Genomic DNA, 18,001 nt, shown 5'->3' with positions numbered 1-18,001 from the left:
TAACTACTACTAGGTTAGTGAATGGTCAGCCTCTTTGGGAAAGAGGAAATGGGTTAGCGTGATATTTGGAAGGCTGGGGTGTGAGAAGTCAGAAGAGGTAAGGAGGCTTCTTGAAGGCCAGGTGGGTGGCCTCAAAGAGAGATTTCCACTTATTTTACCATTTGACCTAGAGTTCACCCTTCTGCCATCTTTAGATGTTCAAGGATGCATTTATGTATGCCTGTAGAATCTTTTATGTGCTTTTACACCCTTTGGAGCCCTTGAGAAAAGGCAGAAGGAGAAGCAGTAACTGAGTTGATCCCACCTTCACCTTTGTTTGCCTGTTTTGTGTTTCACCATTGGGCAATTTTCCCTGATGTCTAATTATCTCTGTTTCCCCAGGCAATCTTGTAATAAAAATTGACTGTTTTGCCTTTCTATTTTTATCTTTATCCCTTATTTAGTTGAGAATCTTTCCCTTATCCACAGTCTTGAAAGTTTCTCCTCTAATTTATGATATGACCTTTTATATTTAGGTGATGAATTGTCTAATCTAATGACCTTTTCTCAGTCCTCATCCTTTTGGACCGATATTTAAGTTTTTTGACATCATTGGTCACCCTTTTCTTCTTGATACTATCTCCTCTCTTAGGCTTTGTGACATTATTCTCTCCTGGACTTCTTCCTGCCTGTCTGATAGCTCTTGCCTAGATTATTTTGCTGGATCTGCATTCTGGACACATTCATTTAACTAGATGCATCCTCCAAGGTTCTGTCCTAAGCCCTCTTCTCTTCTCCCTCTATATTATCTCTATCAGTGATCTCATCAGTTCCCACTTATCATCTCTACACAGATGATTCCCAGATCTACATATCCAGCTCTAGTGTCTTCAGAATTCTACTTTTGCATCACCAACTGCCTTTTGTATATTTCAGACTAAAAGTCCTATCTCAAATTTAATATGTTCAAAACAAAACATTTTCCTTCCCCTCCAAAATTTCCTGTTTCTGTCAAAAGCACAACTATTCTTCTAGGTTCCTCAGCTTGCAATCTAGCCTTACTTCTCTACTTCTTATTCTCATTTCCTCCACATATCCAATATGTTGCCAAGACCTCTCATTTCTGCCTTTGCAATATCTCTAGTATATATTCCTTTCTTGTCTCTGAAATAGCTGCCACCCTAGTGCAGACCCATATCATCTTATGATTGGACTATTGCAACAGTCTTGGATTTCTGCCCACTCCAATGCATTCTCCAATCAGCTGCCAAAGGGATTTTCCTAAAACTTGGTCTGTCCATGTCACTCACCTGTAAAGTGAGCTTCACTGGCTCCCCATCATTTCTATGATTAAATGTAACATCCTTTGACTTAAAAAACAAACAAAAAAATCTTGCCTTCTACTTTAGAATCAATAACTATTGATTCTAAGATAGAAGAATGGTAAAGGCCAGGCAATTGGAGTTAAGTGACTTGCCCAAGGTCACATAGCTTGGAAGTGTCTGAGACCAGATTTGAACCCAGGTCCTTCTGACTCAAGACCTGGCTCTCTCTCCATTGTGCTACCCCTATCCTTTGGCTTTTAGAACCCTACCCAAACCTACAATTACTTCCTGCCTTTCAATGTTCTTACTCCTTACCATCCTCCATGTACTCTACGATTCTTCATAAACATGACCCTCTTATCTCTTAATTCTATGCCTTTTCACTGGCTGTCTCCCTGATCTAAGGGGATGTCCTCCCTCCTCATCTTTATTCCTGTCTTATCCTAACTTCTTTCAAGGCTCAGCTCAAATCCTGCCTCTGGAAGGCAGCACCCCCAAGGGCTAGTTAGTACCTGCCTTCTGAGATTACCCCACATTTACTTGCATTAATAGATCTTATAATTTTGTACCTTACAAAATTTACATTTGTTCGTGCTTGACTGTTTGCATGCCATCTCCTCTATTAGAATGTGACCTCAAGGGCAAGGACTGTCTCTTGCCTCCTTTTGCATCTTCAGTGCTTGGCACAGTGTCTGGCACATAGTGCTGCTTAATTAATACTCATTAACTTAACTCCATTCCATTTGGAGCTTCTTGTGGTTCATGATGTTGTATGTGTATTATTATATGTGAGATGTTGAGCTAAACCACATTTCTGCCAGTCTTCTTTCTAGTTGTCCCAGCAGTTTTTTTTTTTTAATCAAACCCAATAATGTCTGGGTTAGGTTTATTTTACACTATGCTGGTTTGCTTCTGCATAGGAGAATAATTCATAATAATGATAACAATTATAATAGCATTTATTTAGTACCTGCTGTGTGCCAGGTACTATACTAAGTGATTTACAGATATCGTCTCATTTGATTCTCGAAACAATCCTCTGAGGCAGGTTTTGTGAGTATCCCCATTTTATAGTTGAGGAAACTAAGAAAAATTGACTTGCTTAGCATCACACAATAAGTATCTGAGGCAGGATTTGAACTCAGGTCTTCCTAACTCCAGGTCCAGTGCATAATCCACTGAACCTGCCTCTCTAGGAAAGGTAGAATATTTGGAGAGAACAATGTGGCCACCTTAAGACATATTAAACTCAAAGTCAGATTTGAACCCAAAACTTCCTGTCTCTAGGCCTTGCTCTCTATCCACTGAGCTACCTTGCTATCCCTGAAGACTCTTTCATTCATTCATTCATTCATTCATTCGTTTGTTTGTTTGTTTTTTAAACCCTTAACTTCTGTGTATTGGCTCCTAGATGGAAGAGTGGTAAGGGTGGGCAATGGGGGTCAAGTGACTTGCCCAGAGTCACACAGCTGGGAAGTGTCTGAGGCCAGATTTGAACCTAGGACCTCCAGTCTCTAGGCCTCGCTCAGAGTCAAACAGCTTCAGAAATATCTGAAGCTGAATTTGAACCTACATCTTCCTGACTCTAGGTCTGGTGCTCTTAACCAGTGAACCAGAGCTGCTTCTCTGTGTACATATTTCATCTCTTTAAGATCCTTGAGCAGAAGGGATGGTCAGTTTTCATCTTTGTCTCTTGAGGGCCAGGTACATAGTAGGCTTTTAGAAGTTACACAATGGATAGGGCACCAGACCTGGACAAGTTGATTAACCTCTGCCCTAAAGGGGATAATAATAACACCTGGGGGGGGGGCAGCTGGATAGCTCAGTGGATTGAGAGTCGGGCCTAGAGATGGGAGGTCCTAGGTTCAAATCTGACCTCAGACACTTCCCGGCTGTGTGATCCTGGGCAAGTCATTTGAACCTCATTGCCTACCCTTACCACTCTTCTGCCTTGGAGCCAATATACAGTATTGACTCCAAGATAGAAGGTAAGGGTTTTTAAAAAAAAAATAACACCTGGCTCCCAGGGTGGTTGTGAGGTTAAAAATAAGGTAATATTTGTAAAATTCATTGCAAACCTTAAACCTCCATATAAATGCTAGCTATGATTATATAAAGTGTAGCTACTGTTTAATAGATATCTGTTGAGTTAAATTGTAGATAGCTCTGGATAAGCCATCATGACTGATGATTTAATTCTGGGGCTCCTGGGCCCAAATGAGAAGTGTAGTATACAGAATAACTTCTGCATGACTCTAAGATAACTAATAAGGATGACCCCTGAGATTTTTTTCCCTTTCTTCCCTAATGTACCTGTACTGAGCCACTAAAGAGGTAATTTAACTTTCATACCTTAACCAAAGGCCGTGGGAGGCCTCTTTGCCTTGAAAAGAGGATGTTTTTTCCTTCTAGAGGAAGAGAAATAATTTTCCTCATGTGCCACCCCCAGCTCCTCCCCCTTCTGTGCAGATGAGTTTAATTTTCTCTCTTCCTAATGAAAATAGAGCAAAGCCAAGCTATATATTCAGGGGGGAACGAGGCAAGGAAGCTTTTTGTTGGGGTGAAGTAGAAGAAACAGAGTTGCTTTTATAGAAAGAAAGCAATTCACTTTTTTTTTTTCATTCCCTTACTTCTGTCTTAGAATCAATACTGAGTGTTCGTTCTGAGGCAGAACAGCAGTGAAGACTAGGCAATAGGGGTTAAGTGACTTGCCCAGGGTCACACAGCTAGGATGTATATGAGGTCTGATCTGAACCCAGGACCTTCCTCTAGCTGGCTCTTAATCCACTGAGCCACCTAGCTTCCTCTAAGCAATTAATTTTTGGAGTAAGCAAGGAGAACAGAGAAAAGGAATACCTTCAGCTAGAAGATGCCTAGTTCTGAGTGCAGGGGGTTGTCAGCACTGGGAGACCCAGGGCTTCAAGTAGGCTCTGTGCAGCTCTACTTGGATGATAAAGCATTTGTGGGAAGGAAAGGCAGAAGATTCTTTTTTTTTTTTAATTTAAAATTAAACTCTTACCTTCCATCTTAGGATCAATGCAGTGTATTGCTTCTAAGGCAGAAGAGCAGTAAGGGCTAGGCAATGGGAGTTAAGTGACTTGACCAGAGTCACACAGCCAAGAAAGAGGATTCTTAAGGGGAATAATGGTGCTCGTACCAGTCAGTGGAGTTTCCTCACTCTGTTCCCTTCTCTCTCAAGCATTTGGTGAAAGAAGAACATTAGAGGGCCTCAGAGCAAAAACAAAATAACTGTCATGGGATCAAAAATCTAGTTAGGACCTCTGAAGCTCAAATCCCTCATTTTATGGAGGTGGAAACTGAGAACCAGGAAATTTAAGTACTTGCTCAATGTCACACAGATAGTATATGACAGAAACTTACTGAGGGACTGTGTGTCCATTTAAAAATGGTAAACTGAGGCTATGTTAGAACTGTCATTCCCTCCCATCCACTCCTCCTGTTTGAGTTCCAACCTCATTCTTTGTTTCTTTTTTAAGGGTTGTATATACTAAGTGGCATAGTGGATAGGGTGTTGGGATTAGAGTAAGGAAGAGCTGAGTTCAAATGCAGCCTTTTCACAGGGTTGTTTTTAGGATCAATTGAGATATTTGTTATATTTAGTTTTGTTTTTTAAAAATCTTTACCTTGTGTCTTAGAATCAAGAATAGGTTTTGATTCCAAGGCAAAAAAGCTTTAAGGGCTAGATAACTGGGCTTATGTGACTTGCCCAGGGTCACATGGCTAGGAATTATCTATAGTCATATTTGAAGCCAGGACCTCCCATCTCTAGGCCTGACTATCCTCTGGGTCACCAAACTGCCCCACGAATGAGATATTTGAAAAGCCCTCAGCACAGTACCTGGCACATGATAGGTCCTATGTAAATGATACCTATTATTATGCTTAATTATGAATTTCTGTACATAGAAACAGTCAAACACAGTAGCATAGTGTTCGATAAACCCAACCCAGAAACTTCTGAGTTAAGGACCCTGTATTTGGCAAAAACTTCTGGGACAACCAGAAGGAGTCGGGCAGAAACTAGGGTTAGGGTCAACACCTCACATAAAACACATATATAATACCATTTCATCTCAAGAGAGGAGTTATCAAAGGCAACCCCCCCCCCCCAACAGCTGAATGAATCCATGAGCTCTGTGAAGTGATCCAACTTGGCTATTTAAATGCTAAATTTAAAGGCTGAGCTCTGTAGAAATCAGACCAGGCTACCTCATCCTATGGCAAAAGGAGAATTCAGGCTTTTGCTTTCCGTTTATTGCCGGATTGTGAAGTTCTCTGACCTGGTTCCATCTTCAAAGAACAGCCTTATCGACTCCCCCTTGGTGTCTGTAATGACATCACAGACTTTACCTGACAACTGCCTGGGATGTCAACAGAATGCTGGTGTTGTAGAAAAAAGATCTAGCAGGAGCTATTGTTGTCCATCACCCCCAGAGGAGCAGGGGGGACTGAGGGGGAGTGAAGATGGATTTAAATTTGGTACCAGGAAGAACTTGCTGGCATTATTATAGGAGTCCCATACCTGATCCTGAAGAACCAGGGAGATTCTTGTTAGTTGGGTAGAGCTGGGCTCAGCCCTTCCTGGAGGCAGGGGAAGAGAGGAGATTCAGGCATCTGGTCCCAAGGACCTGGGAGATGCAGTGGAGAGAGAACCATGCTCAGACTACTGAGAATTTCAGGGAATAAACGACTTTGAGTGAACTTGCTGGCTTCTATGTGGGTTTCAGTCCCGGACAGAAATGGACAACTTCCATCTGGGAGGATTTTCAAGAAAAAGCATTAGGTCACCCCCTCTCTTCCCCCCAGGAGCTCCGGGAGGAAGCTTCACCTCCATTTACCGTCAGCTCCGCCAACTCCGCACCTCCACCCGCCATCCCTATTCCCGGGCCGTCAGCCTAGTGGTGCGGCCTCTCATTAGTTCTGTAATCATCAACTCCTGGGAAGAGCAACCTGGTGTAGTTTCCAAAGGGAGCGTGCTATGGAGGAGATGATTACAGCTACGTCTTCATTCATTAAGCCCCTGTTGTCATAGACGGGCTGGGCCGGAGAAGGGAGAAGGCGGTGGGGGGCAGACTATTCAATCAATCCCATCTCCCAGGGCGGGTACAGGCAACTACAGCAGCGGCGGCAGCGGCAGCGGCGGCAGCGAATGAACCCGGAGCTCCTTTAACAAACCCCGTGGCTCCAGGATCCTCCCAGACAGCAGAGAAGCGCACTTGTTTTTTTCTGTCTAATGGGGCACCACGGTCCTGGCCAAGGTAGAAGAGGTGGAGAGGGTGACTTTTTCCTGCAGTTACAGAGCTGGCAGGAGTCTCTGCCATGCAGGCTGGAATGCAGCCTCTATCCCCGCCGCCCTCCTGCCTCTCTCAGTGGCATTAGCTCATCGAGGTCCAGTCGCCTGGAAGTTGTACACCTGCTCTATGTGCGTGTGCGTGTGTGTGTGTGTGTGTGTGTGTGTCTACTTCAGCGTTTTCTCCTTGGGGACGTGAACTGGGATGGTTATATCCTCTTTTCTCTTGGTGTGTCTCCTGCATGACTCTAAGAACCTTCGGGCATTCGAGCAGAATGCTGAGAAAGCAGCAGGCCCAGTAGAACACCCTTGGGCCCCCCTCTTCTCCACCCAGGCCAAGCAGCCCACCCTGCTCCCCAACGAGAGGTGGGAGCTGGGAAGGTGGGGCACAGTCAGCAGGATCCATGTGGTCCTCCCGAGGTCCTGGGATGCGATTGTGGACGGGGGAGAGTGAGCAGAGGACTTACCTCCCGGAGGGATGGTAGGCTCAGGGGGCCAGTGAAACTAACATTGCCGGCTGGGGTACGGAGCTGTCCAGGAAGATGCTGAAGTTTCGGGCTGATCGGAGAGTCAGGTAGGGCTTGCTCTATCCCCCTCCCTGTACTTTCTGTGGGGGCGAGCGGGAGCAGCGGATGAAAGCTGAAGGAGGCTGGGCTGACTCAGGCCATTTGGGCCCTAGAAAAGGGGGGTGGGGGGAGCCTTTATGGGATAAAGCCGGGAAGAGAACAGCAGTTAGGTCAATGGTTGCTGCATTGCAGTGCTTGTGAAGGAGAAACTTCATCTAGAATTGGTGTAGCCGGGACAAGTGAGAGGACATTACTTGGGAAAGTTGGAGGGTGGGAAAGTCAGGGGGAGGAAGAGAATGGTCCTTCCCTGAAATGTTCAGAAAAGATGGATGTGTGTATGTGTGTGTGTTCCTACAGGGAATATGCAGAACAGCGGGGGCTGGGGGATAATTTGGGGAGAAAGGAAACTGACTCCGAGGTGCTCCTTTGTGCTGCAAATGACAGAGGGCTTGGCTTCCAGAGAGCTGCTACTATTCATGAACTCCCTTTTTTAGGGGAGGGGAAACAAGGAAGTTGTTCATGGGGGTGGTTCTTGAGACAAAGGATTCCTGAAAGATGCTTAGACTATAGGCACCCTGTGTTGATAGAGTTTGGAAAAGACCTCTGGCTGGATACAGAAATGGAGGGCTCAAGGAATGGGGGACCCCTAAAATCAATTATGAATCACCAGACTATACCCAGTTTTCTTGTCAGTAGATGTTGACTAGGTCTGGCCTTCTGGTTGGCAAGTTCCCCAGTTTGGCCTGGGAAGTCAATTAGATTTCCTTACTGATCAGGTCTCTAGACCAGTGAGGCCAGCCTGGTTATGTTGTCCCCTCAGTGAATTCTTATATTTCTTCTAAATTCTTTGATGTATATCAACACCCTCTTTTCTACTTACTCACTTTTATATCTTTGAGTTGAGCTATCTTTGGCTCCTTAAAAATAGGTGAATTGAAGTAGGAATTACAGATCACCCAGAGCCCATTGAGGACTAAACTGAGGTCTGTGAGGTTGGGATGGGATGGGTGGGATCTTGTCGAAGTTAGTAGACTTTTCTTAGATACTTTTGCGTATATCATTTTCTCTGAAGATATTGGCACAAGAAGTGCAGGACCCGAGTTTAATGTCTCTAATGTTTACTACCTGTGTGACCTTGGGTCTTGACCCACCTAGCTCTCAGTTTCCTCATCTGTGAAAAGAGGGGGTTGAACTGCTTGGTACTTGACCTCTGAGGTCCTTTCCAGCTATGTTCCTACCTACAATCATGCTCTCTTCTGGGACTAATTGCTACGTAGCTTTTAAAAAATCATAATTTTTATTAATAGTTTTTGTTTTTAACCAACATTTCTGAATGTACCCTTTTCTTCTCTCAGAGAGTTAGTTCTTATAATAAGCAATAAAATAAAGGGAAAGAAATAGTTCAGTAAAACTAGCATGTTGGGAAATGCCTGATGTTAACTGCAGTGTTCCATGCCCATTGTCCTCAACCTTTGTAAAGAATCGCACAGGAGGTGCCTCTTATTTCAGCTGTTTTCTTTGAGACCAAGCTTGGCCATTATAATTTCACATTTCTTTTGTATTGCTGTTATTTCTATTACCATGTTGTAGCTATTGTGTATATGGTTTTCTAGGTTCTGCCAACTTCACTTTACATGAGCTCATATCTCTTCCCATCATCCTCTACCTATAACATCCTATCTGCCATTTTTTTATATCACAGTACTTTTGCATTACATTTATGGACCATATTTTGTTCACTTATCTCCAGATGACAGTCCCATAGCTTGTTAAAAAAAACACAGTGGATACCTTTAAATGGGTACAGGTAGGAAGGAATAATAGGAGGGGAATGGGACCAAGAGTCCACTGAGCAGCCAGGTAGACTGTCTTCCTATTCCAGAGTACTTTGGATACTGCCCTGTCTGACTAGACCTATGCTCAGAGGCATGCATTATACAGGATGGTCCAAGCCCTCCTCTCTGAATGAATTCCCTTACCTTTCTCTCCTCCACCTTTACCTGGTACCCAGCAGTCCCTCACTTTCAGGCAGATCCATTTGTGACATTTTTTACTTGGTCAGGGGAGCCCAGATAGGGGCCTCCCAGAATAGCAACTGCGATGTTGCCATCCCATCTGTCTCTGCAAAGACCCAGTGCCTAGTTAATCACCTCTCCTGTCTCCTTCCTGGCAGCTTCTTCCCCCAACATCCCTATTGCCTCCCCATCCACAGCATCCCTTAATTAGATCTGTCTGTTATGCCGTCATTCCACCTCAGAGCTTGACAATTCCCAGAGTTTCAGGCCTCACTGAACAGTCCTTGGTCAGGGAGATTTTTATTTCTATTTTTTTTTTTAATGAGCTTTGGATTTGGGATATGAATGAATCCCTGCTCAGTACTAAAAAGGGAATTAGAGGATCCCACACCCCATTTAAAGAGGGGAGACTGAGGCATAGTAGAGGAGGAATACAAGATAGGAAGGTTTTTTTTATTCATTCATCAAATGCATATTGAGTATCTTCCCTCCCCTGCTTGAGGCACCATGTTGGCAGGGATTGTCCCTGGAAACAGAAGTCTGGTATCCTGACATTCAGCTCCATCTTTAAACTTACTTTGGATTAAATTGGCTCTTAGAAACAATTCTGGGCCATCCCTTCTCTCTCAATACTTCTTAAGTTGAGGTCAAGTATGATTGTTTTAGTCCCATCATCAGGGCTGTCTGTCAAAGGCCAGTGTTAACATAAGGAAACTTCCCCGACTTCTGGGGATTCAGGAATGGTTGCTAGTGCTGGAAATGCTCAAGGTCTCACTTAGACCCCAGCTTACCTACTCACTCCATCAGGAGGTCACAGGATCATAGATTTAGAGTTGGAAAGGGCTTTAGAAACTCTTGAGTCCAGCCTGTTTATTTTAGGTGAGGAAATTGAGGCACAGAGAGTTTAAATGACTTGCTCAGGGTCACAAAGCAAGTTAAGTTATCTGAGGATTTGAACCTAAGTCTTACTGACAGAAGATTCAGTGATCTATCCATTATGCCATACTGCCTTTCAGTTGAGAAAGGAAGCTCTTGGCCTTCCAACCTGTCACCAATCTTGTGTTCCATCTTCCATATTTGCTTGGATATTATTCACTCTTTCTTCTTACCCCGTTCACCTTCATATGTGTCTGTCTCTCTTATACCTACAGCCACAATGAAAGACGGAACACATTTCTGCACCCAGTGACCGGCCAGATCCCAGAAGAAAACAAAAGATTTGACTTGAGAAAGTAAGCTTGCCCTCTCTTCTGCTGCCTATTAATCTGTGGGTCACATCTATACCTTCTCCCTTTAATGTCCAATATCCATGCATCAGAGGGGGGAAGGGAAGAGAGATATTTAGGGTGCTCCTAAATATAGGAATATTGGGGGAACATCACTAGCTTGATACCTTCTAGCACTTTTCCCAAGGCTTCCAAAGATCAAGCTAGCTGACTAGATTGAAAACCCCTTAAGGGCAGGAATCAAGCCTTATTTATTATAGTATCCCCCTCAGTGCCCAGCTCAGAGATCAGTAGACAGTAAGCATTTAATATTTGTTCAGTGAAATGTTTTTGAATGTATCCTTTGGATTTAGTTCTGATAGTCTGGGCCCCTTTGAGGGAAGTCTGATGTGGGTCTTGGGGGACCATTGGGGTTCAGTATGTAATCAGAGAGAGATCACTTCTTGATGAATTCAGGCTAAGTTCAAGTATGGTGGGGACGAGGAGCTCTTTCAGAACTCCATTGTCCTAGTAATTCGAACTGAGTCCCCATTACTCCTTCCTATTTTTGACAGACTCTCCCAAAACTAAGTAGCCAAACAGGAAAATCAGATAGAAATTGTAGACAATTAAAAGACACAGTTCTCATTATTCATTCAGACTTTTTAGACTAGAGAGGTGAAAGTATGGGGAATTTTTATAACTTCTTTGCATGCCCTGGAGCAACTTTTGGGGGCTGAGCCAATAGAAGCTGCTGGTTTTTCAGAAAAGGAGAAGAAAATGGAATTCTGGAAAATAGTCATCCCCCCAGTGATGTGATCCCTTTATCACTAGGAAGCACTGATTTTACTTTTATTTTTTATTATTATTTTTTGTTTTTAATTTTTAAAAAAAGTTTAATTAATTTAGAATATTTTTCCATAGTTACATGATTCATATTCTTTCCCTCCTTTCCTCCACCCCTCCTCTCATAGCCAAAGAGCAATTCAACTGGGTTTTACATGTGCCATTGATCAATACCTATCTCCATATTATTCATATTTGGACTAGGGTGATCATCTACAGTCAACATCCCCAATCATATCCCCATTGAATCATGTGATCCAGCAGTTGTTTGTTTTTTTTTTTTTTTCTGTGTTTCTACTTCCACAGACCTTTCTCTGGATGTGGATAGTGTTCTTTCTCTTAAGTCCCTCAGAATTGTCTTGGATCATTGCATTACTGCTAGTAGAGAAGTCTATTAGATTTGATTGGGCCACAGTATCTGTCTATGTGTATAAGGTTCTCCTGGTTCTGCTCCTTTCACTCTACATCAATTCCTGGAGGTTGTTCCAGTTCACATGGAATTCCTCCAGTTCATTATTCCTTTTAGCACAATAGTATTCAATCACCAAGAGATACCACAATTTGTTCAGTCATTCCCCAATGGAAGGGCTCATTTTCCAATTTTTTTGCCACCACAATGAGCTTGGATATAAATATTTTTGTACAAGTCTTTTTCCTTATTGTCTCTTTGGGGTACAAACCCAGCAGTGGTATGGCTGGATCAAAGGGCAGGCAGTCTTTTAAAGTCCTTTGGGCATAGTTTCAAATTGCCTTCCAGAATGATTGGATCAATTCACAACTCCACGGGCAATGCATTAATGTCCCAATTTTTTCACATCCCTTCCAACATTTATTACTTTCCTTTGCTGTCATATTGGCCAATCTGCTAAGTGTTAGGTGGTATCTCAGAGTTGTTTTGATTTGCATTTCTCAAATTATGAGAGATTTAGAACACTTTTTCATGTGCTTATTGATAGTTTTGATTTCTTTATCTGAAAATTGTCTATTCATATCCCTTGCCCATTTATCAATTGGAGAATGGCTTAAATTTTTTTTGTACAATTGATTTAGCTCCTTATAAATTTGAGTAATTAGATCTTTGTCAGAAGTTTTTGTTATAAATATTTTTTCTCCAATTTGCTGCTTCCCTTCTAATTTTGGTTGCATCGATTTTGTTAGTTCAAAACCTTTTAAATTGAATGTAATCAAAATTATTCATTTTACATTTTGTAATATTCTCTATCTCTTGCTTGGTTTTAAATCTTTATTTTCCCATAGATCTGACAGGTATTACTTTTATTTTTTAAAAGATAATATTGTGTTGATATCTTTTGTTTTTTTATTCACCTATATTTTCCAACATCCCCTCTCACTCCCTGAGTATAATGCCCTGTAACTGAGGCTAATGTGTTTAAAAAAAGAGGAAAAGATAGTTTGGCAAAACTAGCTAACACATACAATTTGGAGGGATTTTATGTAAGATATTCTATACCCATAATCCCCTACCCCTGCAAAGAAGTTGGAGGAGATTGAAAGTACTAATTTTCTACTGATGCTGGCTAAAGAGTCAGGAATTATAGGATAAGGAACTATGAAAAGGAGGAAGTTGGAAAAACAGTTGCTTCTTAATCATAATAACACATTTCCCTCTTCTTTTCCTGTCTGACTTGGGGCTCAGATCTGCCTCGGACATGTCCAGTAAAACTGGTGGAAAGCGCTCGACAACCACCTCCAGTGACACAGTCAACAACAACATGGTGTCTGAGGTTCCCTCGGAGCGGCCCAATGTCAGGGTAAGTTTTCCACCCCAAGAGAATCCCAAAGTCTGGGGAGACCATAGTTAAGCATAGGAAACTAGTCAGTCTAATGAGACAATTAACCACAGCCCTGAACCATCAAAAGAATCCAGATGACCTTCTCTCCTACCTCCCTTACCTGAGAGCTTCTTGCAGTGTTCCCAATTCTTAAAAGTTCTGGATTTTATGTAGTTTTAAAAGAAAACAAATGTTCTAAGCACTTCTTTCTATTAGTTCCTTTAACCCTCATACTAACCTCACAAGTATTCTTACCTCCATTTTAAGGGTGATAAAACTGAGGCCCCACAAAGTTTTCAGTCCAAGGCTTTGTACTACAGTGAGCTTTCCAGGGATCCCAGTATCTTAAAGAGTCAGAGTATCCAGAACTGGATGGAACTTTAAAGTTCATCTAGTAAACTCTCTCATTTTACGGATAAGGAAAATGAGGCTCAGGAAGGTTAGGTGACTTATCCAGGCCACAAAGTAGCAAACCTAGGATTCAAATACAGGTCCTGTTACTCCACGTTTGACATTCCCAAGTTCAGTGTTCTTTTCACTGAAAGAGTATTTCCTCCATTAAATCATTCCAAGAGAACTTTGTATTCCTCCCCTGGGATCCTCCCCTTTGCTATTTTAAAAATTTGTCTCGATTTCTAATCCCCACCTTAGACATCAGATTTCCTGAAACTTTCTGGGTCCTTCATGACTTCTTGGGGTTTACCTACTGTGCCCCATCCCCTTCTTTTGCCTCTGCCCTCTGGGCAAGCATGCCCTTTCTCTCTCCTTTCTTACACCAGCTGCCACACTCTCCACACACGCCAAGAGTACATTTTTAGGGCCTCTTTCCAGAGAAGAAAAATCCATAAATTCAGAAATAGCCTACCAGGAGAAGATCATTGGAAATATGAATTTAAAGAGTCTCTCTGGTCCCAGCCTAGGTGGGCCTCAACTTCTTTAGTGATTCAGTCTAGCTACTTATTCAGTTCCCTGGGAGTCTGGCTCATTAGGATTCCTTCTGCCCGGAGCATCAGCTCCCTCCTGGCCCAGAGACAAGAATGGTATCTTTCCTTACACAGTGCCCCCAGGCTTCTTTGGAGGGGAAGGTGAGGGCGGTGGAGGGCGGGATTCTTCTCCCAAGGCCCCCTAGATTGAGCTAGTTCCCCAGGCTTGTTCAACCAATTGGAAACCATTCTGATGGCATGGGGGGTGGGGTGAGGAGGAGGTTAGTGTACTGCCCAAATTACTATGCAAATCACTTGCTATCTAAGGTGTTTTCTTTCTCTACTAAGAAGGAACTATGAAACAGGTACAGGCAGTTCCTACCACTTCAACAACCAAAATAATTAAAGCTGAAGCACAGATTGCCCCCAAAGTACACGACAGAGAACGTTCCTGGGCTTTAAGGAAAGGCACTAAGTAATTTGTCCAAAGTCCAAAGGAGAGAGATGGGGGAGGAAGAGGGGAAGAAAAGGAAAGAGAGGGGAGATAAGTAGAGAAGGGAAGAAGGGAAAGGAGAGAGAGAGAGAGAGAGAGAGAGAGAGAGAGAGAGAGAGAGAGAGAGAGAGAGAGAGAGAGTGAGAGTGAGTGTGTGTGTGTGTGAGAGAGAGTGTGTGAGTGTGTGAGTGTGTTAGTTCAGTGAATATTTTTGAATAGAATCCAGGAAGACCTGGTAGGGGATGTGGGGAGCAAAATTGACCCCTTCTCTGTTTCTTCTTCCCCAGGCACCTCGTACTTCCCGCAAAGCTATAGCTTTTGGCAAACGTTCCAATTCCATGAAGCGAAATCCCAATGCTGCAGTCACAAAAAGTGGTTGGCTCTTCAAACAGGTACTTTTCCTCACATGCTATCTGAAATGCCATTCTATCCTCCTTGTACCTCTGAAGAAACTGTGGATGTCCCCCAGGGCTCTGTCCCGAAGTCCCATCTTCATTTCCCTCTATGTGGTTTCACGAAGTGTTCTTGTTCGCTCCCAGGGACAATGATATCATTGAATAATAAGGCATTCTCTCTCCAGTCTCCATGGGTTTGCACTGGCTGTCCCCCACGCCTGGAATTCCCTCCCCCTCTCATTTCGGCCTCCCGGCTTCCCTAGTTTCTTTCCAGTCTCACCTAAAGTAGATAAGTCACCCTCTACTAGATGATCCCCTTTGCTAATTCCAGTGCTTTCTCTCTGTTGGGAATGTATGCAATTTGCTTTTCCCTCGTTTTCCTGTTATGTCCCCTCTTGGACTATGAGCTCCTTGAGAGCCTTTCTTTGTATGCCAGCGCTTGGCACATAGTAGGTGTTTCTTGATTGACGGACTGAGCTATCTGCTTTCTCCTCTATCCTCTGAGTTACCTGAGAAATACGGTTTCTTGTTTTCTGCGGCCCTGAGAGGTTCAGTGATTCCCCCCAAAGGTCTCACAGCACGTTAGTGTCCGAACAAGATTAGAATCCAGGACTCGTCCGTATCCCCTTCCTCCGTGTTTTCTCCCCATACCCTGCTGACAGCTGTCTGTTTCTCCATGTGCCTTTCAGGCCAGCTCTGGGGTGAAACAATGGAATAAACGCTGGTTTGTCCTGGTGGATCGATGCCTCTTCTATTACAAAGGTGAGCTTGTCTCCCTTCCCCACCATCCCCACCCCCAGAGAAGGGACAGCCTCCCGCTGGCCTCCCACACTTTCTCTGCCCAGCCCCACCTTGTGAGCCCAGCAGAGCTTCGCTGAGTGCCAGCGTGTAGGCACACACAGTCTGGTTCAGTCCTCATTAGCGCAGGGCCTTATGCATAGTAGGGAAAGTCAATAATAAATGAACTTAATAAACTGCTTATTGACTGGATCAGGGGAGGTGAGGGAAGGGAGAAGGGGTCAAAGAACAAAGAAGGGAAATGAACTGAATCCGTTGGAAGGTTCCATAGCCAGTGGCTTTTACAATGAGGTGTAGAATCCCAGAAGGTCCTGCCCGCCTGTCTCCTTCCTTCCAGAGAAAGCACAGCATCTCACCAGCTCTGGGGACTGGGTTGTTAATTGTCAAAACTTCACACAGCAACTATTCAACTTAAGTCAGCTGGCATTTATTTGAGATGGGCAAGGTCCTATGCCAGTGCTATGGAGATAAAACCCCAAATAAAGCAATTCTTGTCCTCTGGGAGCTTACATTTGGGGTGGGAGTGGAGGGGGACACATATAACTCCTACACTGGTAAGCAAATCAGAATATACAATTTGGGTAACCTGGGCAAATCACTTCACCTCTGTTAGCCTCAGTTTTCTCATCTGTCAAATGAGCTGAAGAAGCTGTATCTTTGTTTCCTGTTTCTTCGCCATGAAAACCCTAAATGGGATCATGAAGAGTTGGAGATGAGTGAAAGAAATAACAGCATGTGCCAGGCTCTGTGCCAACTACATGCAAAGATGCAAAGAAAGGCAGAAGAGAACCAAAAACTAATGTCTGCCTTCTAGGGGCTCCCATTCTAATGAGGAATACCTTATGTAAATTACTATGCATATACAAGATATCTATATTGTTTTGGGGTTTTTTTTTTTAAGCCTTACCTTCTGTTTTAGAATTGGTACTAATGCAGAAGAGTGGTAAGGGCTAGGCCTGTGTTGGTGAAGGTATGGCACATATGCCCCAGCGTGCCGGAGGAGGCTGATCTGTTCCCCCTCTCCACTGTACCTGGGGACAATTTTCACATGCCCTTCTGCCCAGCAGCCCAATGCGAACCCTTCCTCCCTCCACTCTGGGGTAATACAGGGGGCTCACAGGCAGCTTGAAGGTACAGTTTGAACATATGCTCTCTAAAAGGTTCACCAACACTGGTAGGCAATTGGGGTTAAATGAGTTGCCCAGGATCACATACCCAGGAAGCATGAGGTCAAATTTGAACAGAGGTCCTCCCAACTCCAAACCTGGGGCTCTATCCACTCTACTACCTTTCAGCTCCAGGCTATTTCCATTGTGGTTGGGAGCTTATCTCAGAGGGAAATTACTCTCTATGCTAGTAGTTATAATTTGTTTTAATTTTTAGTTTCTTTTAAAGCAGGGATATTGTGTCCCCAAATATGAAGGTATTTAGATAATTATACTATTACAATCTTGGCAAATGTTCATATTTTAAATTTACAAGTGGGAAATGACAAGGGAGAGTGGAGATGGGGAGAAATGGGAGGACAAATATACGTTTAGTATAGGAAGTAATTCTTTCCTGGGATCCATGAACCTCTGACCCTTTTTCCTAAACTAGAATAAATACATACCACTGGCTGGACAGTTAGGGAAAATGAAAAGTGTATTAATTACCTCTAAAGTCCTGCCTTCCATCAGATCCTACATCAACTACCAGTGACATTTCAGTAGACTTTTTGGATATTTTGCTTAGGAAGTGGTCATTCCAAAACAAAACACATTCACAAAAATGTATGATGCTATTCCGTATATCATAAAAATTAAAGTATATTACATATAAATTTGTATTAAATCACATAAGATGCATTGTCTTATTTTAGAAGGTGTAATTTATTTTTCAGTAATGGTCCAGACCCTTGAGAGGCCCAGCATTACACGGGATCTGTGTCCAATGACCTTGGGCAGTGAGCTTGTTAAAGAACTTGGCTCGAACCCTACCACCGTTCCCAAGTGACCAAAGTCACCCTTTCCCAGATCACTCTGGTTTGGCCACGTGTTTCTCTGCAGCATTGACTGGGTTGTTTTTTGCTTTCATTATATACTTCCCTCCAAAGAAGGGAACAAAATGAAGGAATTGTAGCCTCTGGAATATGAAATTTAGAGGAATAAGGCATAGACTTGTGACAATCCCAGAGCAAAGGCTCTCTGCACCGAATTCCCTGGCCTCAGGGATGCCTGACACCTGTCTTTCTGTTTTTCCTGGATTCTCCGGGGAGCTGCCCAGTAAATCTTTAACCTTGGCAAACAAACTCTGTACCCAGTGACACCCTCGCCCCCATTCCAGCTATCCCTTCCCCCCCCCCCCCCCCCC

General features: G+C 43.3%; 1 protein-coding gene across 1 annotated transcript in view; it reads left to right on the top strand.

Annotated features, from left to right (window-relative positions):
• PLEKHA6 (pleckstrin homology domain containing A6) overlaps window positions 1-18,001 on the top strand; it is an 86,446-nt gene that overhangs the window by 12,961 nt on the left and 55,484 nt on the right. The window contains exons 2-5 of the mRNA XM_044673655.1: window positions 10,348-10,428; window positions 12,905-13,019; window positions 14,744-14,848; window positions 15,541-15,613. Coding sequence (XP_044529590.1) covers window positions 12,918-13,019; window positions 14,744-14,848; window positions 15,541-15,613 — 280 coding nt within the window. The 5' untranslated portion in view covers window positions 10,348-10,428; window positions 12,905-12,917. The remainder of the gene's footprint in view (window positions 1-10,347; window positions 10,429-12,904; window positions 13,020-14,743; window positions 14,849-15,540; window positions 15,614-18,001) is intronic.

This window comes from Gracilinanus agilis, chromosome 4 (assembly GCF_016433145.1).
Source record: "Gracilinanus agilis isolate LMUSP501 chromosome 4, AgileGrace, whole genome shotgun sequence".
Taxonomy (NCBI): Eukaryota; Metazoa; Chordata; class Mammalia; order Didelphimorphia; family Didelphidae; genus Gracilinanus; species Gracilinanus agilis.
Note: the sequence above shows the minus strand (reverse complement) of the source record. Positions and strands in the feature narration are given on the sequence as shown.